The 22429-nt window shown below is 54.4% G+C and overlaps 5 protein-coding genes across 9 annotated transcripts in view; 4 read left to right on the top strand and 1 right to left on the bottom strand.

Annotated features, from left to right (window-relative positions):
* The window catches only part of NOTCH4 (notch receptor 4), a 29266-nt gene extending 23303 nt beyond the window's left edge, over positions 1-5963 (top strand). For 2 of the 4 annotated variants that reach the window (XM_017859181.1, XM_017859182.1), the window contains 8 exons: positions 111-286; positions 1977-2196; positions 2392-2473; positions 2563-2701; positions 3210-3505; positions 3732-3879; positions 4379-4476; positions 4655-5958. In XM_017859181.1, the coding sequence (XP_017714670.1) occupies positions 111-286; positions 1977-2196; positions 2392-2473; positions 2563-2701; positions 3210-3505; positions 3732-3879; positions 4379-4476; positions 4655-5368 (1873 nt within the window). In that variant the 3' untranslated portion in view covers positions 5369-5958. Of the gene's footprint in view, positions 1-110; positions 287-1976; positions 2197-2391; positions 2474-2562; positions 2702-3209; positions 3506-3731; positions 3880-4378; positions 4477-4654 lie in introns of all 4 variants that reach the window. The other 2 variants (XM_017859179.1, XM_017859180.1) reach the window with 2 other exon arrangements.
* Positions 5964-7546: 1583 nt separating this feature from the next.
* GPSM3 (G protein signaling modulator 3) lies at positions 7547-10035 on the top strand. Of its 2 annotated transcripts, none has more exons than XM_017859178.1 (4): positions 7547-8352; positions 8573-8675; positions 8954-9115; positions 9299-10035. In XM_017859178.1, exons 1-4 carry the CDS (start codon positions 8135-8137, stop codon positions 9434-9436), a joined length of 621 nt encoding a protein of 206 aa, XP_017714667.1. In that variant the 5' UTR covers positions 7547-8134; the 3' UTR covers positions 9437-10035. The 2 variants fall into 2 exon arrangements, with proteins under 2 accessions (XP_017714667.1, XP_017714666.1); XM_017859177.1 differs by having other exon boundaries at positions 8916-9115.
* A 579-nt stretch (positions 10036-10614) lies between these two features.
* PBX2 (PBX homeobox 2) lies at positions 10615-16025 on the top strand. Its single transcript, XM_017859171.1, has 9 exons — positions 10615-11101; positions 11992-12065; positions 12283-12530; positions 12622-12812; positions 12995-13130; positions 13375-13528; positions 13884-13972; positions 14095-14181; positions 14315-16025. The coding sequence occupies exons 1-9, from the start codon at positions 11061-11063 to the stop codon at positions 14405-14407; spliced, it is 1113 nt and encodes a 370-aa protein (XP_017714660.1). The 5' UTR covers positions 10615-11060; the 3' UTR covers positions 14408-16025.
* AGER (advanced glycosylation end-product specific receptor) lies at positions 16025-19739 on the top strand. Its single transcript, XM_017859162.1, is given in 12 exon segments — positions 16025-16589; positions 16773-16879; positions 17010-17202; positions 17367-17431; positions 17545-17632; positions 17723-17905; positions 18048-18178; positions 18356-18371; positions 18374-18496; positions 19093-19119; positions 19248-19374; positions 19485-19739. Coding segments are annotated over 12 exon segments (1302 nt in total). The 5' UTR covers positions 16025-16444; the 3' UTR covers positions 19582-19739.
* Positions 19740-19945: 206 nt separating this feature from the next.
* On the bottom strand, positions 19946-22384 carry RNF5 (ring finger protein 5). Its single transcript, XM_017859176.1, has 6 exons — positions 22092-22384; positions 21173-21191; positions 20969-21081; positions 20802-20856; positions 20607-20724; positions 19946-20504 (listed from the first exon to the last, which is right to left on the bottom strand). Exons 1-6 carry the CDS (start codon positions 22229-22231, stop codon positions 20407-20409), a joined length of 543 nt encoding a protein of 180 aa, XP_017714665.1. The 5' UTR covers positions 22232-22384; the 3' UTR covers positions 19946-20406.
* Positions 22385-22429: the final 45 nt, after the last annotated feature.

Raw genomic sequence — 22429 nt, 5'->3', positions numbered from 1 at the left:
GTAAGAAGTTAGGTGGAGGGAAGGGCCAAACACCAGTTTTTTTAAGAGGGCAGAGGGAGGGAAGGGAGTCAAGGACCAACACAGAGGTCTCTGAGGTGCCTGCCCTACAGGTTTGTGGTGGTAATGGGTGTGGATTTGTCCCGCTGTGGCCCTGACCACCCGGCATCCCGCTGTCCCTGGGACCCTGGGCTTCTACTCCGCTTCCTTGCTGCGATGGCTGCAGTGGGAGCCCTGGAGCCCCTGCTGCCTGGACCACTGCTGGCTGTCCACCCTCATGCAGGCACTGGTAGGTGACCCCTTACCACTTTCTCTGACCTCTGTTCCCAGGCCAGCTCTCATGCTAGCAACAGGCAATGGAGGCTGAATCAAACAGGACAACCGAGACTGAAAATATTCTTTGTGGGGACTTACTTTCCCTAACCCTGCTTTCTCTGACTGAATCTCCCACTGGCCCATTTGTTCTACAGTCTCCTTCCTTATTTCCCTAAGCACATTATCCTAACCTCTGTCACAGCCCTCCAACAAAGGGATGGTTTACCTTCTCTACCAGACTGAGAATATCTAATCGTCTTTGTATCAGACAACTCAGTATATGAAAGAATAATAGGCCGGGCGCGGTGGCTCACGCCTGTAATCCAAGCACTTTGGGAGACCGAGGCAGGTGGATCACGAGGTCAGGAGATCGAGACCATCCTGGCTAATGCAGTGAAACGCCGTCTCTACTAAAACTAAAAAAAATTAGCTGGGTGTGGTTGGGGGCGCCTGTAGTCCCAGCTAGTCGGGAGGCTGAGGCAGGAGAAGGGCGTGAACCTGGGAGGTGGAGCTTGCAGTGAGCTGAGATCGTGCCACTGCACTCCATCCAGCCTGGGCGACAGAGTGAGAATCCATCTCAAAAAAAAAAAAAAGAATAACTGCTATATCATAGTCACTCTGTGCCTTACTCCAAGCATTTTACATTGTTACCTCATTTAATCCTCCCCAACAACCCCATGAGGCACATACTGCTGGTTGAGTACCCCTCATCTGAAATACTTAGGAACAAAAGTGTTTCAGATTTCGGATTTTTTTATTTTGGAATATTTGCATTATACCGGTTCAGCATTCCTAATACAACGTCCAAATGCTACAATGTGCATTTCCTTTAAGTGTCATGTTGGTACTCTAAAAGTTTCAGACTTTGGAACATTTCAGATTTGGGATTGGGATCATGGATACTCAACCTGTTTATGCGTTTGTTTTCTGAGACAGAATCTCACTCTGTCACCCAGACTAGAGTACAGTGACACCATCTTGGCTCACTGCAACCTCTGCCTCTCAGATTTAAGCAATTCTCTTGCCTCAGACTCCTGAGTAGCTGGAATTACAATGGCATGCCACCACGCCCTGCTAATTTGTTTTTGGTTTTTGTGTTTTGTTTTGTTTTGAGACAGAGTCTCGCCTTGTCACCCAGGCTGGCGTGCAGTGGCACGATCTCGGCTCACTGCAAGCTCCGCCTCCCAGGTTCACGCCATTCTCCTGCCTCAGCCTCCCAAGTAGCTGGGACTACAGGCGCCCGCCACCACACCCAGCTAATTTTTTGCATTTTTAGTAGAGACGGGGTTTCACCACGTTAAACAGGATGGTCTCGATCTCCTGACCTCGTGATCCACCCGCCTCAGCCTCCCAAAGTGCTGAGATTACAAGCATGAGCCACCGCACTTGGCCGCTAAATTTTGTATTTTTAGTAGAGAGGGGGTTTTGCCATGTTGGCCAGGCTGGTCTCAAACTCCTGGCCTCATATGATCCACCTGCCTCAGCCTCCCAAAGTGCTGGGATTACAGGCATGAGCCACTGTGCCCAACCTCAACCTATATTATCATCCCCATTTCGCAGATAAAGAAACCAAGGCAAAGACAGGCTACTTGTCCAAATGTCTCCCAATAGTAATCAGTCTCACCAGGAGTGGCCTCTCTTTGTGACTCTGTCTCTCCCACCAGCACCCCCTGCCAACCAGCTTCCCTGGCCTGTGCTGTGCTCCCCAGTGGCTGGGGTGATTCTCCTGGCCCTAGGGGCTCTTCTCGTCCTCCAGCTTATCCGGCGTCGACGCCGAGAGCATGGAGCTCTCTGGCTGCCCCCTGGTTTCACTCAACGGCCTAGGACTCAGTCAGCTCCCCACCGACGCCGGCCCCCACTGGGCGAGGACAGCATTGGTCTCAAGTGAGAATGAGGAGAAACCCAGGCTCAGGAAGGGGAGTCTCTCCTATGGTGATATTTACAATCAGAAAAGATAAGAAATACTATTGCAGAAGTCAAAGATAGAGGAAGGAGAGAGGGGTGGGAAGCCTACTGGAAATCTTGGAGACCCTGATGGTCATAACTCCGTGTAACCTCTACCCACCCATTTCCTTCCAGGGCACTGAAGCCAGAGGCAGAAGTTGATGAGGACGGAGTTGTGATGTGCTCAGGCCCTGAAGAGGGAGAGGAGGTGGGCCAGGTGAAAGGGCTGGGGCAAGTATGGTCTGGAGGTGATGGAAGGGATGAAAGGGCAAATCAACCTTCACTGATCCTTGCTCTTACCCAAAGGCTGAAGAAACAGGCCCACCCTCCAAGTGCCAGTTCTGGTCTCTGAGTGGTGGCTGTGGGGAGCTCCCTCAGGCTGCCATGCTAACTCCTCCCCAGGAATCCGAGATGGAAGCCCCTGACCTGGACACCCGTGGACCTGGTATGTGAGTCAACCCAGACCAAGGAAAAAAAAAAAGTCCTTAGACCCTATTAGAATAAGAGAGTCCTTTAATATCAGAACTAGAGGAACTAATTTTAGACTAGTGCCTTAGAAAAATGATTCTCAAAGTGTGGTCCTCAGACAGCAGAATCAGCATCACCTGGGAATTTGTTAGAAATGCAAATTGTTGGGCTCCACTACAGAGCTACTGACTCAGGAATAGAAGATGTTAGGCAATCTGTTTTAATAAGCCCTTCAGGTGAATCTGATCCAGACTCGTTTGAGAAAACCACTGCCCTGGAATGTCAGAGAATTAAGCTGCAGGTTCCTTTTACAGAGGAAGAAACTGAAGTCAGAGAAAAGTAGAAAAGTCACTTGACTAAAGCCACACAGAACCGGAACTTAGCTTCCCAACACCTCAGGTTTTGATTCTCTCTGAGCTTACATGTTGTCCCTTCCCCCTTGTTGTGTCATTTAGATTGACCCATTACTCATGTCTTACCAACAGATGGGGTGACACCCCTGATGTCCGCAGTTTGCTGTGGGGAAGTAGAGTCCAGGACCTTCCAAGGGGCATGGCTGGGATGTCCTGAGCCCTGGGAACCTCTGCTGGATGGAGGGGCCTGTCCCCAGGCTCACACCGTGGGCACTGGGGAGACCCCCCTGCACCTGGCTGCCCGATTCTCCCGGCCAACCGCTGCCCGCCGCCTCCTTGAGGCTGGAGCCAACCCCAACCAGCCAGACCGGGCAGGGCGCACACCCCTTCATGCTGCTGTGGCTGCTGATGCTCGCGAGGTCTGCCAGGTTGGCACACACTGAGGTCCCTACAGGGAATGGGGCGAGCTTACAAGTAAAGCTGGACAGAAGCATCCCCCAGAGTTTGACAAAGAGGAAATTGGTGTGATTGGGAACCTGACAGGGAAACTGTGGAGGATGGCTGAATATGGATTGCGAGTGGGGTTAAAAGTGTAAGGAACTTGAGTTGGCAGTCCAGGGTACCCCAGGGGTCACTGGCCCTCTGTCCCCTCAGCTTCTGCTCCGTAGCAGACAAACTGCAGTGGACGCTCGCACAGAGGACGGGACCACACCCTTGATGCTGGCTGCCAGACTGGCGGTGGAAGACCTGGTTGAAGAACTGATTGCAGCCCAAGCAGACGTGGGGGCCAGAGATAAATGGGGTATGTAGAGGAAGGGGTGATGTGTGCTATAGAGAAGTTGAGCAGATGGGGTGGGAGACAGAGTGCAAAATATAGGTGCAGCGGAGGGGCATTCCCTCTCATCCTGCTGTTATGGCTGTCAATCTGCGATGCGGTGGAAATACTGGCCGTGTGAGTTTCCCCAACTTCCACCGTCAACACCACACTGGCTCTCTGCTCCAGCTTACTGGGGAACTGGCATGGAAGAGAGTGTCTGTGGAAAGGGGGCGGGATCTCGTGGGGGGAGACGGTCTCCCAGTCTCACCGACCCCAGAACAATGTCCCATTGTCCCTCCCGCGCACTGGAGACGTCACCAAGGCAACACTTCCTGCAGGCCGGTGGTCTCCTGGGCAACGCTTCCCGCCTTTGAGGGACCAAGCTGCCCAAATAGCCCTTCCCCCAAGGACAGAACCCGTGGGAAACCGGAACCCAGGCGTCTGGCCCCCAACAGCGGTAACAACCTCCCACGTCGTCCCCTAGGGAAAACTGCGCTGCACTGGGCTGCTGCCGTGAACAACGCCCGAGCCGCCCGCTCGCTTCTCCAGGCCGGAGCCGATAAAGATGCCCAGGACAGCAGGGTTAGATGGGACAGAGGGCTTCCCACAAAACAGTCGGGCGCAGGAGAAATGGAAAGTGCGGTAACCCGCAAAGCCTGAGGGGAGAGGGGCCAGTGGTCCCGTAAGTGAAGGTAGAAAGGCCCAGTCCTGTGGGCGTGGCCTGCCCTGATATCGCCCCTGGCTTTTTCCTCCTGTGCAGGAGCAGACGCCGCTGTTCCTAGCGGCACGGGAAGGAGCGGTGGAAGTAGCCCAGCTGCTGCTGGGGCTGGGGGCAGCCCGAGAGCTGCAGGACCAGGCTGGGCTGGCGCCCGCGGACGTCGCTCGCCAACGTAACCACTGGGATCTGCTGACGCTGCTGGAAGGGGCGGGGCCACTAGAGGCTCGTCACAAAGCCACGCCGGGCCGCGAGTCCGGGCCCTTCCCGCGCGCACGGACGACGTCTGTAAGCGTGCCCCCGCATGGGGGCGGGGCTCTGCCGCGCTGCCGGACGCTGTCAGCCGGAGCAGGCCCTCGTGGGGGCGGAGCTTGTCGGCAGGCTCGGACTTGGTCCGTAGACTTGGCTGCGCGGGGGGGCGGGGCCTATTCTCATTGCCGGAGCTTCTCGGGAGGAGGAGCAGGAGGAGGCCCGCCCCCTCGCGGCCGTAGGTTTTCTGCAGGCATGCGCGGGCCTCGGCCCAACCCTGCGATAATGCGAGGAAGATACGGAGTGGCTGCCGGGCGCGGAGGCAGGGGCCCAACGGATGACTGGCCCTGTGATTGGGTGGCCCTGGGAGCTTGCGGTCCTGCCTCTAACATTCCAAATCCGCCTTCTTGCCTTACTCCGTCCCCGGAGCGGGGATCCCCTCAACTTGACTGGGGTCCCCCAGCCCACCAAGAAATGCCCATAAACCAAGGAGGAGAGGGCAAAAAATAGGAGAATACATGGTAGGAAGGAATTCCAAAAATGATTACCCCATTAAAAGGCAGGCTGGAAGGCCTTCCTGGTTTTAAGATGGAGCCCCAAAAATGAAGGGTTGTGAGTTTAGTTTCTCTCCTAAAATGAATGTATGCCCACCAGAGCAGGCATCTTCCACATGGAGAATCTGCAGCTCTGGAAAGAGGGTTTACGATGCTAGGATGAGGCAGGCCCAGTCCTCCTCCAGAAAATAAGACAGGCCACAGGAGGGCAGAGTGGAGTGGAAATACCCCTAAATTGGAACCAAAACTGCAGGCATATGGGATGTAAGATGTTCTTTCCTATATATGGTTTCCAAAGGGAGCTCCCTTCATCCATTGTCCCCACTGCCCACAAATGGCTGACAAATATTTATTGGACACCAACTATGTGCCAGGCACTGTGTAGATGCTGAAAAGTGGCCAAGGGCCACCCCAGCTGATGACTCCTTGCATTCCCTCCCCTCACAACAAAGAAACTCCACTGCGGGGATGAAGCGCTTCTTCTAGCCACTGCTATCACTATTTAAGAACCCTAAATCTGTCACCCATAATAAAGCTGATTTGAAGTGTTACCTTTTTTTGGAGGAGTTGGGGAGAAGAATGGGAAAAAAGACGGGAGTGACTGCATAGTGTCAGCATTTTGTGCTTTCGGCTCAGCATTTGCATTGAATGGAGGATGTAAGTATAGTTTAAAAGCAAGAATAAGTATATTTGGGGACGCTATGATAATTTAGGGTATTATCTGAAAGCAAGAGTCTAGTAGCCAAGGGAGAAACCACACACACACTAGGTCAGGGGTCCCCAACCCCTGGGCCGCAGACTGGTACTGGTCCATGGCCTCTTAGGAGCTGGGCCACACAGCAGGAGGTGAGCAAGCATTACTGCCCAAGCTCCACCTCCTGTCAGATAAGCATAAGCATTAGATTCTTATAGGAGCTCGAACCCTATTGTGAACTGCGCATGCAAGGGATCTGAGTTTCTTGCTTCTTATGAGAATCTAATGCCTAATGATCTGGGGTGGAACAGTTTCATCCTGAAACCAGCCCCTATCCCCACTGACCATGGAATAATTGTCTTCCATGAAACTTCCCTGGTGCCAAAAAGGTAGGAGACCACTGCACTAGATGATGCACACACTTTGTCCCTCATCCTAGGGCTTTCGTTATGGCCACTTAGGAGATTCCTAAGGCCACAAGTCAAGTAGATGGAGAGAGTGTCTTAAAGAAACTGTCCACCTTGCAGCAACATGTTGCTAGGTTTGAAACATGGAGTCATGAGGCATTTTGAAAGCCAATAATATCTACAGTTTATTGAGTATCCACTATGCATCAAGTGCTTTATTACATTTAATACATCAACTCTATGAAGTAGGTGCTATTAAAACCCTATTTCACTCTTTCAGAAATTGAGGCACAGAGATCTGCCCAAGATTGCAAGGGAATAAGTGGCAGGACCAGATCTCTTCTTCGTCACATTTCACATTCCAAATCACTCAGCTATAAACTCCCTAACATGACAGGCTGCCATTTAGAGGTACCAAATGGTTGTCTGCCCTGCTCCTTCCTTGATGCCAACCAACCTGATTAGCATTGATCAAAGACCAAGCCAGAGAGGTAGTCCTCTCCCTTTTCAATTTCATTTCTTTCTTTTTCTGAAACAGGGTCTTGCTCTGTTGCCCAAGCTGGAGTGCAGTGGCACAAATGGCTCACTGCAGCCACAACCTCCTGGGCTCAAGCAGTCTTCCCACCTCAGCCTCTCATTTTTCCATATCTACATCTCTCATACCCAAAACAGGTTTTCCCCTGCCCCTTGTCTGCACTAAACTATAAGTTTCCAAAATGAACCCTTCCTGTACTCTCACATTTGGTACACATCTTGTCTCCTGAATAGAGTGTATATTTTATTTTACTTTATTTTATTTTATTTTATTTTTATTTTGGAGACGGAGTCTCACTCTGTCACCCAGGCTGGAGTGCAGTGGCACAATCTTGGCTTACTGCAACCTCCGCCTCCCGGGTTCAAGCAATTCTCCTGCCTCAACCTCCTGAATAGCTGGGATTACAGGCGCATGTGGCCACGCCCGGCTAATTTTTTGTATTTTAGTAGAGATGGGGTTTCACCATGTTGCCCAGGCTGATCTCGAACTCCTGAGCTCAGGCAATCCACCCCCATTGGCCTCCCAAAGTGCTAGGATTACAGGTGTGAGCCACAGCGGCCAGCCATCTCCTGAATAGACTATAAATACCTGGAGGTCAGGGAGTATTCAATACATATATATTGAATACTTACTACATGTTGGACCCAGTGCTAGGGTTTTATGTATATATTTGAGACCTCCACAACCCTAGGTCTGAATCCTCTACTTCCCACTGGAACCATGCCCCCTCCCAGACCCAGTAAGAGGGAAGATCGGGAGGGCCAAATCCTACAGCAGGGTCTATCTCAGGGAGGGAAGGGACCTGGTTGGGGGGAGGGGGATTCTGAGGAGTGAAACCACTTCCTGTGTAGCTAGTTCCTGTGTTGACAGAAAGAGCAGAAGAGGAGGTGGGGTGGAGGGAGCAGAGTCAGGGATTAGGGGGCTACTGAGGCTCTGGAGATGAGACCGCCAGGAGTCCTTCCCCACTATCAGCCCCCTCCACTCCTGCAGCTGGAGGAGTTTTTCCCAGTCTCTGTGCTCCCCTGGGGTGAGAGAGACTGAACAAGCTGTTTGGGTGGGAAAAGAGAATGGAGGAAGTTGACAGGGATGGGCGGGGCCCGTGGGGGGGCTGACCAGGAACCCAGCTTCCTGCTCAGTACCCAGGCATCCAGCCCCCAGCTCACCCCACCCCTTCCAGCCCCACTCCCCTCAGGAACCCAAGGTTCCGGCCCTCCTCCCAAATCCCAGCCACCCCTCCCCCACCAGTTTCTCCCCTCCAGGGGATGGAGGCTGAGAGACCCCAGGAAGAAGAGGATGGTGAGCAGGTGAGCTGGGCACGGGGTTGGGGAGGCTGACACTGGGAAAGAAGGGAGGTGAGAGGATCTGGGGCAGAAATGTAGGGACAGAGGGGCCTTGAAAGGCTTGGGCAAACTGAGGCAGGAACAGAGACACACAGAGAGGAAACAGGCCACTGACCTAGCCCCTGTCCACTCCACCCACTTCAACCACCACTGCTTGACTGGAATGGACATATTTTGGCATCAGGGCCCCCCTCAGGATGAGCAAGGCTGGCCCCCTCCAAACTCCACCACTCGGCCTTGGCGATCTGCTCCTCCGTCCCCTCCTCCTCCAGGGACCCGCCACACAGGTACCCCTACCCACCCAGGGAGAGCCCTGACCCTGGTGCCCACATCCTGATCCCATTACCAAGGCCCAGTCCATTGTGGGCCCTCTCCTCCACCTCCTCCAGACTCCCCTTGGGATTACCCATTGCGCCCCCTCTCCTCTGATCCAAAGTCCCTAATCACATCACCCTGTCCACACTCCCCCACGGCTCCTGTCTGCCAACCTCTCTGGGTCTCTGAGCCCTCCACATCCCTCTCCCCAGCACTGGGACCCCGCTCGGCCTCCCTGCTCTCCCTGCAGACTGAGCTCCTTCTGGATCTGGTGGCTGAAGCCCAGTCCCGCCGCCTAGAGGAGCAGAGGGCCACCTTCTTCACCCCACAAAACCCCCCAAGCCTAGCCCCTGCCCCACTCCGTCCTCTTGAGGACAGAGAACAGCTTTACAGCACCATCCTCAGTCACCAGGTAAGACATCCCCCCAGGAGGCAAACCTAGGCCTCCTGGTCTCTTGGCCCTGTTCTCTTTTGGGTTCTACTCCTGTTTCTCCCTAGGCACCCCATCGCCTCCCCATACCAACCCTTGATCCTCTCAAGAACCTCCTCCCCTCAGACCCTCACCAAAGCTCTTCCTCTGCCTCCACTCCTCCAGTGCCAGCGGATGGAAGCCCAGCGGTCAGAGCCTCCCCTCCCTCCAGGTGGGCAGGAGCTCCTGGAGTTGCTGCTGAGAGTTCAGGGTGGGGGTCGAATGGAGGAGCAAAGGTCCCGGCCCCCCACACACACCTGCTGAGACTTGAGCCCCCAGCCAGCCCTTCCTCGCCCCTGGTCTGAAAGCTGGGCAGCCTATTGCATGCCCTCAACTCTTGCTTGGCGGGGTAACAGAGACTGAAAACGCAGCGCAAATCTCAATATTCATCGCCCACATCACCTTCCCTGGGAACTGGACCGGGTGAAAGGCCTCAAACTCTGGGAACAGGCGAGGTGGAACAGGGATTTAACTCCCCCCGCACAGGTCCATGGGAGCTTGAGGCAGTAAGGGGGATCCCAGGCACCCATCTCAAGGAGTGGCTGGGAGTCTTTTCCCTAACTTGTGGGGACACCACCAATTGTCGAGCTACTAGGCACTAGGGTCTGAGGGCTCAGGCCTCCTCCTGAGAGGTTATAACCTGAGAGACAGCTCTACCCTTCCTCCCAGTAAGAAGGGAAGGTGGGTGGGCACCTGAGAGATTAAGATTATTCTCCCAGTCCCACTATCAGCACCCCCTATCCCTGAGACTGAGGGGTTTACAGGCTGTGAATGGACCTTCAGCCCTGCCCACCCTCCCTCCCCACTGCTGCTGAGTCTGTCTGATGTTTTGGTTGTGTGAATAAATGTAATACCCCTCTGGACTGAAGACTGGTGTCTGGGGGACCAGGGCGGGGTGAAGGGTAGGAAGGTGAGGCCAGAGGCCGCCTCTCTCCCCAGTCTGGCCAGAGGCCAGCTCCCCTCCCTGGCTGGTTAATTACTGGCTCATTAAGCAGCGGCTGGAGACCTCCCTAATTATCTCCCCCAGCCCCCCTCTCCTGGTTTTAATTAAGTAGAACAGGGAGGGGAGTCATTAGAACAAGAAATATGAACTGAGCTGTCGGTGAACCCAGGCATTCCAGCGGCGTGAGTCCACATCGCCTAGATCCCTGATTCAGGACCCAGGTGGCAGACCCCGACAGCCGCCAACACGCCCCCACTCCCAGGCCGCGGAAGTCCAGCCAGGGGGCTTTCCCATATTTTTCAGATGGCCCGTCTCCTCCCCTCATCCCCTCTTCCCTCTCCCCTCCTCCACTCGGTCTCAGTTCCTCTGTTTCTGTGTCTCTCTCTCCGCCCCCAGCTCCTCCCTGTTCCTCCTCTCTCCTCCCCTCCTCTTCCTCCCCGGCTCCCCTCCCCCAGCCTCCCTCCCTCGCTCCCCCCCTTCTCCCTCCTCCCTCCTCCCTCTCTCTCACACACACCCCCGCTTGGGCCTCCTCTCTCTCTCCGGCTCCATTTTCTCCGCCGCCGGGGGCCGGGGTCTCCTGTGGGGGGCCCAGCCGGTACCCCAGGTCTCCCTTCAGTGCCGGGGTGAACCCCGGGGAGCCGGGAGCCGGGGCAGACGGGCGGGGGTTGGGGCGGAGGGAGCAGCGGCCCCAGCGAGTTTGGGGGGAGAAGTAACCAGGCGGGGGGAGGGGCGGAGCAGGGAGGGGGCCTCAGGGCCCCCCCCCAGCTATGGACGAGCGGCTACTGGGGCCGCCCCTCCAGGCGGGGCCGGGGGGGCCTGGGATTGGTGGGTGGGGAGCCTGGGGGCCCTGGCGAGCCTCCCGGTGGCGGAGACCCCGGTGGGGGTAGCGGGGGGGTCCCGGGAGGCCGAGGGAAGCAAGACATCGGGGACATTCTGCAGCAGATAATGACCATCACCGACCAGAGCCTGGACGAGGCCCAGGCCAAGTGAGTGCCCCCACCCCGGGACCCCACACAGACCCAGCAAACCCCGTTCACATGCTCTGAATCTTCTGGGAGCCCCCCCAACTCTAGGGCCCTCTTCCAGGATCGAACAGCTCTCTTCTCTCATTCCTGGGAGCCCCTAGAAAAGTGATCCCTCTCAAACCTCCCTTCACCCCCAGGCCCTGAAACCTTTACAGAGGGAACCCCAGGTGGCCCCGCTCCCCACTCCTAACCTTTTGCTGACCCCCACACTCCCCTGGAACAGCCCCATCTCCGGGAGCCCCCTCTGGCTCCCAGACTCAGAAACTGTTCTTGGGCTATGTTATTTTCTCCCCTAACTCTCCACCCAGCCCCTTCATTCTGTCCAAATGTGGAGACCTCCACACCCTCTCCAGAGCCCCTAAAACTCCTCTCCACGGCTCAGCCAGACACTAGGTGCATCAAAGCCTCCCACCTGCGCAGCCCCAGGACCCCTTCACACACACTAAACTGATGTCCCCAGTTAGCTCGGCACCCCCAGCCCTGCTCTGCCACCTCAAACTCCAGCTCTTCTCAACCCCAGCCTCTGTCTCTCTACCTCTGAAACCTACCAAGTCACTTTCCTTTCTCCATCCACTCCCAAATTCCTCCTCATACTTTTCTAGACCATCTCCCAAAGCCCCCGGCCTTTAGCCTGCTGCCTGCATCTTCCCTGTGTCACCCTGAAGCCGAGCAGCTTCCCCATGCTCTGGCAGCTGATCTTTTCCCAAGAACTCCCCTCCCCAACTCCATTCCACCCCCAATCCGCTTCCTCCCTCTGCAGATTGACCCTCCTCCCTCCTTGTTCTCAGGCCCCCTGCTCTGTTTCTCTAGCTCCTCAACTTTTCTCTTTCCCCACTCCCACTCCTCCCAAGGAAACACGCCCTAAACTGCCACCGAATGAAGCCTGCTCTCTTTAGCGTCCTGTGTGAAATCAAGGAGAAAACCGGTATGTGGGCCCTCCTCTGGTTGCTCAACTCTGGGGACAGAACCCTGTTCATTATAGGGCTAGAGTGTGACAGCTTGGGGGCCTGAGGAAAGTGAGGAGTCAGGGGTACTGGGGAAGGAACCAAAGCCTGGGAACTTGGCTCTCCAGGAAGCACCAGGAGGACTGACCACTGGGTATGGGGGCCCTGGGTCCTTAAGTCCTCTTGCCTGCATGCTAGGCCTCAGCATTCGGAGCTCCCAGGAGGAGGAGCCGGTGGACCCACAGCTGATGCGCTTGGACAACATGCTTCTGGCAGAGGGTGTGGCTGGGCCCGAGAAAGGGGGCGGCTCAGCAGCAGCAGCTGCAGCTGCTGCAGCCTCTGGGGGCGGCGTGTCCCCTGACAACTCCATCGAACACTCAGACTATCGCAGCAAACTTGCCCAGATCCGTCACATATACCACTCGGAGCTGGAGAAGTATGAGCAGGTAAGGAGAGGAGAGTGGAGGGAAGGGCTCTTGCAGGGGAATCTCATGGCCAAAGGGCTCCTTCTCAGCAGCCCACTGGCCCCCACTACAGGCATGTAATGAGTTCACCACCCATGTCATGAACCTGCTGAGGGAGCAGAGCCGCACCAGGCCCGTGGCCCCCAAAGAGATGGAACGCATGGTGAGCATCATCCATCGAAAGTTCAGCGCCATCCAGATGCAGCTCAAGCAGAGCACCTGCGAGGCTGTCATGATCCTGCGTTCCCGTTTCCTGGATGCCAGGTGGGCCCAGGGACCCAAGCTGGCCCCCAGCACTGGGCTCCTTCCCATTCCTCTCCAAGACCCTGAGTTGCCATGCTGCACAATGTGGTACTCCATGACAATGGTGACTCTGGGGTCATGCCATGTGACAGCCCTGCCAGGACACCAACATCCTCCTCACCGATCTTCTCCCTTCTCTGTAGACGAAAGCGCCGTAACTTCAGCAAACAGGCCACTGAGGTCCTTAATGAGTATTTCTACTCCCACCTGAGTAACCCATATCCTAGTGAGGAGGCCAAGGAGGAGCTTGCCAAGAAGTGTGGCATCACCGTGTCTCAGGTATTATGGAGGTTTCGGGAGGAGTTGTCAGGCAAAATGCACGCATCTCAGCTAGGTGCAGTGGTGTGTTCCTATAATCCCAGCTACTAAGGAAGCTGAAGTGGGAGGATCACTTGAGCTGGAGAGCAGCCTGGGCAATAGCATAGTGACACCAGAAGAAAAAAAAATGCTCTCACTCACATCTTATTCAGTGAAGGACTTCAGAGGCAAATGTTTCTACCCGACCCTCCTTTCTGCCCCACAGGTCTCCAACTGGTTTGGCAACAAGAGGATTCGCTATAAGAAAAACATCGGAAAGTTCCAAGAGGAGGCAAACATCTATGCTGTCAAGACCGCCGTGTCAGTCACCCAGGGGGGCCACAGCCGCACCAGCTCCCCGACACCCCCTTCCTCTGCAGGTGGATCCCACTGTCAACCCGGCTGACTGTTTTGCACAGTTCCTGCTTTTGTTCCCACTTCCTACCTAGGCAAGATCATAGCAGAGAGGGGGCCTTTTGGGGTGACAGGGACCAAGCTGAGATAGGCTGGAGATGTCAGGGGACAGAGGCCACTCCAGTGAACTTACTTCTGCTTTTCTTCCCACGGGTGGCCGTGGGAGGCTAAGGAACAGCCTGCTCTTTCTGCGTGTTGGAATGTTGTTTTGTGGATAATTGGAGTATAGTAGCACATCCCCACAAGAGCTGAGAGTTGTGGTTCATCCCCTTTCTACCATCACAGGCTCTATTACACTCTTCCCTCTCTACCCCCCACAAGGCTCTGGCGGCTCTTTCAGTCTCTCAGGATCTGGAGACATGTTTCTGGGGATGCCTGGGCTCAACGGAGATTCCTATTCTGCTTCCCAGGTCAGATGCCCATCTCCTCTCGAGTAGGGCTTTCCCCAACTCCATTTCCCCTACTTTAGGATACAAGACCTCTTTCCTCTGAGGCTTCTCTTCACTGTCATACCTTCCTCTGCTGCCTGCAGGTGGAATCACTCCGACACTCGATGGGGCCAGGGGGCTATGGGGATAACCTCGGGGGAGGCCAGATGTACAGCCCACGGGAAATGAGGGTGAGTGGATCCCGAAGCCCCTCTCTGTCCAGTTCTCACAGGACAGAGGGGCATTTTCCCTCGTAGTGTTGTGCCCACACAGGATTCCCGGGGCCTTGTCTGTTTTCTATACTCTGTCTTTCTCTTCTTCCAGGCAAATGGCAGCTGGCAGGAGGCTGTGACCCCCTCTTCAGTGACATCCCCAACGGAGGGACCAGGGAGTGTTCACTCTGACACCTCCAACTGATCTTGCCCCTCAGGGTCACAGGGGTGGGGGCTCTCACAAGGCGACTCTTGAAGAGGACACAGGCTTCCGGAGGACAAACCCCAAATACAGGAGAAGCACAAGACAGAGAAGGACCAATGGGGTCATCCCCTCTCTAACTAGACTCTCTGTGCTGGGGCTGCTAATGACATGGCAGGAAAAACGGGGCCTCTAAGGGGAGTGTGGGGTCTGTCTCCCCCTTCTTTCCATCTTTTCCTCTCTCGCTTTCTTTCTTACACAGAAACATACATATACCTAGAAACCTATCTCTCAGACCCCTTTTTCTCCTCTTTCCCTCTCCCACACCTCACACACACATACTCCCACTTGCAACTATTCTGTTTCTCTCTCTGGGCTCCCCCACTTTCCCTTCCCCACCCCACTTATATGCTCTGGAATCTGTGGAGACGCCAGCCCTGCCCAAGCAGAGATGCCAAAAATGGGGACATGACTTCTGGACAGAGGACATGGGCCACGCCCCCGTGCATCCCCACCCCCGCCCCTCCAGACGGCTTACTTACCTCATACGCAGCTCATCTTAAACCAATAGAATCGCTCGGTGGACGAGAGTGTCTGACTCAGATATCTACCTCGGAGGGAGTTTCTGCTACTTTAGGGAATTATTGACTGGGCTTTGGGGTTGAACTTTTTTTTTTTTTAAAGAAAGAAAACCCTGGGATCCATCTGTTTTTTGTTGTTGTTGTTTTGGTGGTGGTGGTGGTGGTGGTTCTTAATTTTAATTTAGTTTGGGGAAGTAGCTTTTTTTTTATAAATATGATTTCTTGTCTTTTTTTTTTTTTAATTTCTTACTTTCCCATATTAGGGGTGATAGCCAAAGGGGTCCTGGTAAGAGAAGGGGGGGACAAACAGAACTGGTAAAGAGGCCCCCCGGCTCCAGGCCTGTCCATCAGGAAGTAAATTGTACAGGGCACCAAGCTTTGCCCCCTAAAATCACTTACGTGTTCTTTGCTCATGCAGGCAGGTTTCTGCCGCATTAGGTGTGGAGGCGGTGAAGGGCTTGCCCTGCCGGCCCCTCATCCCCCTTCTTCCCACAACCCTTGGGCAGGGCTGGACTCAGTAATTTTGAGGAAATCGAAGATGCCGTCTTCCCCTGTGAGTGACTTGTCATTAATCTTTTAAAAAACTACTATTTGGAAATTGGAGGGGGAAGAATGGGAAGGGAGTTATTGCCAAATATGTTCAATATGGGTTGGGGTGCTTGTGTATGCGTCTTCCTCAATTTCCCCAGAAATGAGGTAGCTTTTTGTCACACCAAAATCAAGTGGTAGGGAGAGGGAGGAGGTTGCAAAAGCCAGATGTGGGGAAAAGTAAAATCAACACTGTCCCATCCTCAGCCCTAAACCCTACCATCTGATCCGCTCAGACATTCTCAGGATTTTGCAAGACTGTCAGAGTGGGGAACCCTCCCATTAAAGATCCAGGCAGGACTGGGGACAGGTTGGAAGTGTGATGGGTGGGGGGGTGGGAGGCATGGGCTGGGGGCAGTTCTCTCCTCACTTGTAAAGCTTGTGTAGTTTCACAGAAAAAGAAAAACAAATCGCAGTTTTAAATAAATAAAGAAATTTCTTTTTTTCCTGGGTTTAGTTGAGAATTTTTTTCAAAAAACATGAGAAACCCCAGAAAAAAAAAAAGATTTTCTTTCACGAAGCTCCAAACAGGTTTCTCTCCTGTCCCCCAGCCTTGCCTTCACAATGCAGTCCCAATTGCACCCTTGCAAACAACAGTCTGGCCTGAACCCTATTGATGCAACCTTGCCCAGTCAACATGGGGCTCCAGTGGGTCACCAGGCAGCCCTGATGGACCGATGGAATAAATAGGATAGGGGGCTCTGAGGGAATGAGACCCTAGAGGGTACACTCCCCATCCCCCAGGGAAGTGACTGTGCCCAGAGGCTGGTAGTGCCCAGGGGTGGGGTGATAATTATTTCTCTAGTACCTGAAGGACTCTTGTCCCAAAGGCATGAATTCCTAGCATTCCCTGTGACAAGATGACTGAAAGATGGGGGCTGGAGAGAGGGAACAGGCCCCACCTAGGGCGGAGGCCACAGCACGGAGAGGGGCAGAAAGAGCCACGAGCCTGGAAGGAAGCAGGATGGCAGCCGGAGCAGCGGTTGGAGCCTGGGTGCTGGTCCTCAGTCTGTGGGGTGAGCCACTCCCCCCACCCCACTGACCCTTCCTGCAGAAAGCACTTGAACCCCATACCCCAGTTGCCCTAGAACTTTTCCCAGAACCCAGGGAACTACTTTTCAAGGTCCCTCACGCACCCTGTCCAAATTTTGTTAGCCCTCATTCCCTTCCTGCCCCTCTACCACGGTGCTGTCTCCCAGGGGCAGTAGTAGGTGCTCAAAACATCACAGCCCGGATCGGTGAGCCCCTGGTGCTGAAGTGTAAGGGGGCCCCCAAGAAACCACCCCAGCAGCTGGAATGGAAACTGGTAAGTGGGGCTCCTGTTGCAGCCTCCCAACTTCCAGGGAGACCAGCAATGATTCGGATCCCTGTCACTCTGCCTCACAGTACTTTCCCAAAGGCCTTGCACTGTTTAGGCCCCGCTTCTCTGCTTCTAGAACACAGGCCGGACAGAAGCTTGGAAGGTCCTGTCTCCCCAGGGAGGCCCCTGGGAAAGTGTGGCTCGTGTCCTTCCCAACGGCTCCCTCTTCCTTCCGGCTGTCGGGATCCAGGATGAGGGGATTTTCCGGTGCCAGGCAATGAACAAGAATGGAAAGGAGACCAAGTCCAACTACCGAGTCCGTGTCTACCGTAAGAATTCCAGGGCCTTCTCCAAGGCCCCTTTCTTATCTCAGAAAAGCCTTCAACCCCAGCCTTGGCCCATGAGGGCCTCTGACTTCCACTGGCCCCATTTCCACACACAGAGTTTGAGAACCTTCACAGTTACAGCCTCTGATTGGATTTTCCTCCTTCAGAGATTCCTAGGAAGCCAGAAATTATAGATTCTGCCTCTGAACTCACGGCTGGTGTTCCCAATAAGGTAGTGAAAGAAAGCCGAAGTAGAAAATGGTCCTGTGAACAGGAGGCGAGTGTGTGTGGGTGTGTGGCGTCTCCCATTTTCAAAGGATTCTGAGGTCACCACTCTTTCCCCAGGTGGGGACATGTGTGTCAGAGGGAAGCTACCCTGCAGGGACTCTTAGCTGGCACTTGGATGGGAAGCCCCTGGTGCCTAATGAAAAGGGTGAGTCCGAAGGTGCCCCCCAAGCTGCCTTCTCCCTGATCTCACTCCCACACCCACCCTGGGATAATTTGTCTTATCCTCCCACCATAGGAGTATCTGTGAAGGAAGAGACCAGGAGACACCCTGAGACAGGGCTCTTCACACTGCAGTCGGAGCTAATGGTGACCCCAGCCCGGGGAGGAAATCCCCATCCCACCTTCTCCTGTAGCTTCAGCCCAGGCCTTCCCCGACGCCGAGCCTTGCACACAGCCCCTATCCAGCCCCGTGTCTGGGGTGAGCAGAGGTGGGGAGGGCCCCAAGCTCATGTGAGTGCATTCTGGAAGTCTGACCCTTAGGGAAAGAGGGAGTCAAGCCCATGGCCACTGGGATCACTCACAAGTGTAACTCTCCACCTCATAACCCTTCCAACTCCCAGAGCCTGTGCCTCTGGAGGAGGTCCAATTGGTGGTAGAGCCAGAAGGTGGAGCTGTAGCTCCTGGTGGAACCGTAACCCTGACCTGTGAAGTCCCTGGCCAGCCCTCTCCTCAAATCCACTGGATGAAGGATGTGAGTGACTTGGAGAGAGGGGCTGGGAGGTAGGGTGAACCATAACTAGCAACAGGGAGGGCAGAGGGATAACAAGGGAAAGGCAGGCTAGGAGCTGAGGAGGAAGAGAGGGTATTTGAAGATGTGGAGACAAAAGACAAGAGTTTTAAAATAGTCTCCTCTCCCCTTCCCCACCAGGGTGTGCCCTTACCCCTTTCCCCAGCCCTGTGCTGATCCTCCCTGAGATAGGGCCTCAGGACCAGGGAACCTACAGGTGTGTGGCCACCCATCCCAGCCACGGGTCCCAGGAAAGCCGTGCTGTCAGCATCAGCATCATCGGTGAGACCTCTCCCCAAGCCCTACAGACCCTGGGGCTAGGGTGCAGGACAGCACAGGCTCTAATTTCCTGCCCCATTCTGGCCTTATCCCCAAGAGCCACCCCACCTCTCCCTCCGTGCACCCACACCCAAACCTCCCCTGCCCCACCCAAATTCTGCCAAGAGAGCAGCCAAGCCTCTCCCTTCTTCCCTCTGAACTAAAAAAAGGGAAAGACGGCTGGGCGCAGTGGCTCACGCCTGTAATCCCAACACTTTGGGAGGCTGAGGCCGGTGGATCACCTGAGGTTGGGAGTTTGAGACCAGTCTGACCAACATGGAGGAACCCCATTTCTACTAAAAATCCAAAATTAGCCAGTCGTAGTGGCACGCGCCTGTAATCCCAGCTACTTGGGAGGCTGAGACAGGAAAATCACTTGAACCCGGGAGGCATAAGTTGCAGTGAGCCGAGATCCTGCCATTGCATGCCAGCCTGGGCAACAAGAGCGAAACTCCATCTCAAAAAAAAAAAAAGGGAAAGACTCCACTGGAGCTCCCACTAAATAACCCTCTCTCAACCCGAAGTCTTCCTTTCTGACTGGATCCAACTTTGTCTTCCAGAACCAGGCGAGGAGGGGCCAACTGCAGGTGAGGGGTTCACTAAAGTCAGGGAAGCAGAAGATAGCCCCCAACACATGTGACTGCGGGGATGGTCAACAAGAAAGGAATGGTGAGTGGTGGGGGCCGTGCTCTCAGTTTTCCCTGTCTCCCTACAGGCTCTGTGGGAGGATCAGGGCCAGGAACTCTAGCCCTGGCCCTGGGGATCCTGGGAGGCCTGGGGACAGCCGCCCTGCTCATTGGGGTCATCTTGTGGCAAAGGCGGCGACGCCAAGGAGAGGAGAGGTGAGTGGATAAAGCCAGACTCCTCAGACCTAGGGCTTCCAGGCAGCAAGTGAAGAGGGGTGGGGGGTGGAACGACAATGTGCAGCATTCTCTGCAATCTTCCTCCTCAGGAAGGCCCCAGAAAACCAGGAGGAAGAGGAGGAGCGTGCAGAGCTGAATCAGTCAGAGGAACCTGAGGCAGGCGAGAGTGGTACTGGAGGGCCTTGAGGGGCCCACAGACAGATCCCATCCATCAGCTCCCTTTTCTTTTTCCCTTAAACTGTTCTGGCCCCAGACCAACTCTCTCCTGTATAACCCCACCTTGCCAAACTTTCTTCTACAACCAGAGCCCCCCACAATGATGAGTAAACACCTGACACATCTTGCTCTTGTGTGTCTATGTATATATGTGTGTGAGACACAACCTCACCCCTACACCTTGAGGGCCCTGAAGGAAAGGGACTCACCCCCACACTTCCCTACACTGTACCAAACATCTATTCAAGTTGGGGAGAAGATGCTTCTGTCAAGAGAGAGAGGGAGGGAGGGAGGGAGGAAGGTAGGGGGCAAACTTGGGAAGAGATCCCGTCAATACATTTCACCTTTTTTATTGAATTTGTATTAAAGGAGGTAGTGAGGGGGAGGAAGCACTTAAGAGTCAGAACCCATATTAGACTCTGGGGAGTGAAAAATTAAATTAATAAGATGGGGAGTGGGCGAAGAGTCAGAGGGAGCTTTGCCCCCCTTTCAAGATCAAATCAAGAAATCAGGGAAAGCAAAGACTTAGGAGAGAAGAAAGACATTCTCTCAATCCATCCTCCTTCCCCAGGGCAGAGAATTATATTGTTACTGAGTGAGCCTCTGAGCAGAAGGCTGTCCCATCTATGCACAGACTTCACTCCTCCTCCCCAAGCTTTCCTGGAGAATGTCCAGGGCTGGCCTTAGCCAACAGAAATAAGAGAGGTCAAGGGGGTCCATGAGTAAGGAAGGGTCAGCAGGGACCCCCAATACTGATTCTCCTCTGGCTGGAGGTGGGCAGGAAGGAGACATAGCTCAAATACTGAGCAGCCAAAAAAAGAAGAAGATGGCGAGAAACAGGAAGAGGGAATCCTGCCAGCTGGAGGCCGGGTGACCCTGTCCCAGATCCACACCTGTGGGAGAGAGGAAAGCTGTGGAAGCATATGCTTCTAGGCTGGGAGGGAGCCCGAGGGGATTCACAGGGCTCCCTGATGGGAGCTGAATGTGACTCTTACCTGTACCCCGGCGGAAAGGCTCATGGGCATTGAAGACGGTGGTGAAAAAGCCAAAGGGAAAAGCACCAACACCAAATGAGAAGTGGAAGCCCCCGGTATCACCAAATGGCTGGAATCCCTAGGGAGGCAGAAAAAGTCAGATGGGAAGCCAGCAAACCTGTCAAGAAAGGGACACAACTGGACAGGAAGACTCACCCCTCTGCTCTCTGGAGCTGGTCTCTGGCCCTGGGGGCGGGGTGGAGTTTTTAATCTGAGGAAGAGGATGAGAAAGTTAACAGGGAATTTTCTCCTGTCATCTTCCACACCGTTTTCCAAGGGCAGAAGCCTTCAATCTTCCCTGAGCAACACCTCCAGTCTCTCACCTGGGATCCTGGGGCTTTTGGCTCCCTCGCCCATAAAGCGGGACAACCTTCTCTCTGCTGATCCCAGCTTTACATACGGGACACTCTTGCCGCTCTGGCCTTGTCTCCAGCCACTGGAGAGAAAAAAAGTGGTTTCCAGTATACCAGAGGGTCTTCCAGCTCCTCAGACCTCCCCATTTCCCTCTTCATCTCCCGAGTACGCACCTGATGAAGACATGGCCAACTGGAAGGGGGAGAAAAAAAAAAGGTCAAACTAGCTACAGAAAAGAGAGACACAGACCCCAGACTTCACAGAATCCCATCTCACCCCTCTTCCCAGGCAACCTGCTGTTGCTTTTCAGATTTTCTGCAACCTTTACCATACCAGCCAACTTGGCCTTCCTGCTTGTCTGATTTTCCAACACCTAAAGCTCTGTCCATCCTCAACATACTCAACCCTCTCCTTTCTCCTCTCCCCAACAAACACGTACAAATTTTCGTGCCCTCTCTTTTCTGCCTTTCAAGTTAATTTCTAATTCCCTGTAGCCACCTCTTTCCGGGTTTCCGCTTTTCAACCCCAACCCCATCACTCCAAACCAAACCCCTTTACTAGCACATTCCCCCATTACCCCTTTTCCTCACGTTCAAGCTCAATAATGTCTCTGTCTTTACGACCCTTTAACCTTTCAAGTCTGCCTCTCCACAGTGCCTTCGTACCAGCCCCCTCCCAGATCTCATCTGAATGTGATCCGTATTTCCTGGTTCTCCACAACTCAATTGATGCGTGCCTCCCCTTAACCTTTGTGTCTCATCTGTTTCCACCTGCACAGCTAAGACCCCTCGCTTCTCTGGGGTAAGGTGGCTCGGGTCTCACATTGTCCCGCCACTCCCCGTCCCACCTCCTCTTCTCAGCACATCACATGCCCCCGCTCCTGGTTCCTAAGACCTTTCTTTCCACAGATCTCGACCATAGAGACGTTATACTCCCACCCACACATACCAGCAAAGTCGTATGTCTCCTGTCGGGCCTCACCTATGGGAACGTGCCCTCCGATTATCTGTATGACTGTATGATTATTCGCTCCTAGCCTCCCCAGTATATAAGCGAGACCCACCGCCTTCCGCCCCTCTCCTCGATTCTCACCAGTACAGGTGGCCACACACACTGACCACAGCTTCCCGAGCAGTCTCCAAACATATATTACATTCGAAGGTCGCGCCCGCCCCGCCCCGCTCGCGATTTGGCCCTTCGGGGCCCCCGTCCTCCTCCTCCGCTGCTGCCATGGCCGGTTTTGTTTCGCCCCACGTACCCTTCAGTCCCCCCAAATACACATACACACGCCCCAACAAACCAGAAACCACCTCCTGCCCACGATCGTTGGGCAGGCGTCAAGGTTTCCTAATCACTATTGGTCTGAATGCCTGCCAATCACAAAGAATTCAAAAGAAAGGATTGGTCCAAAGGGTAGGGGCGGGAAAAGG

Source organism: Rhinopithecus bieti, unplaced genomic scaffold (genome assembly GCF_001698545.2).
Source record: "Rhinopithecus bieti isolate Rb0 unplaced genomic scaffold, ASM169854v2 scaffold_49936, whole genome shotgun sequence".
In the NCBI taxonomy this organism is placed as follows: Eukaryota; Metazoa; Chordata; class Mammalia; order Primates; family Cercopithecidae; genus Rhinopithecus; species Rhinopithecus bieti.
Note: the sequence above shows the minus strand (reverse complement) of the source record. Positions and strands in the feature narration are given on the sequence as shown.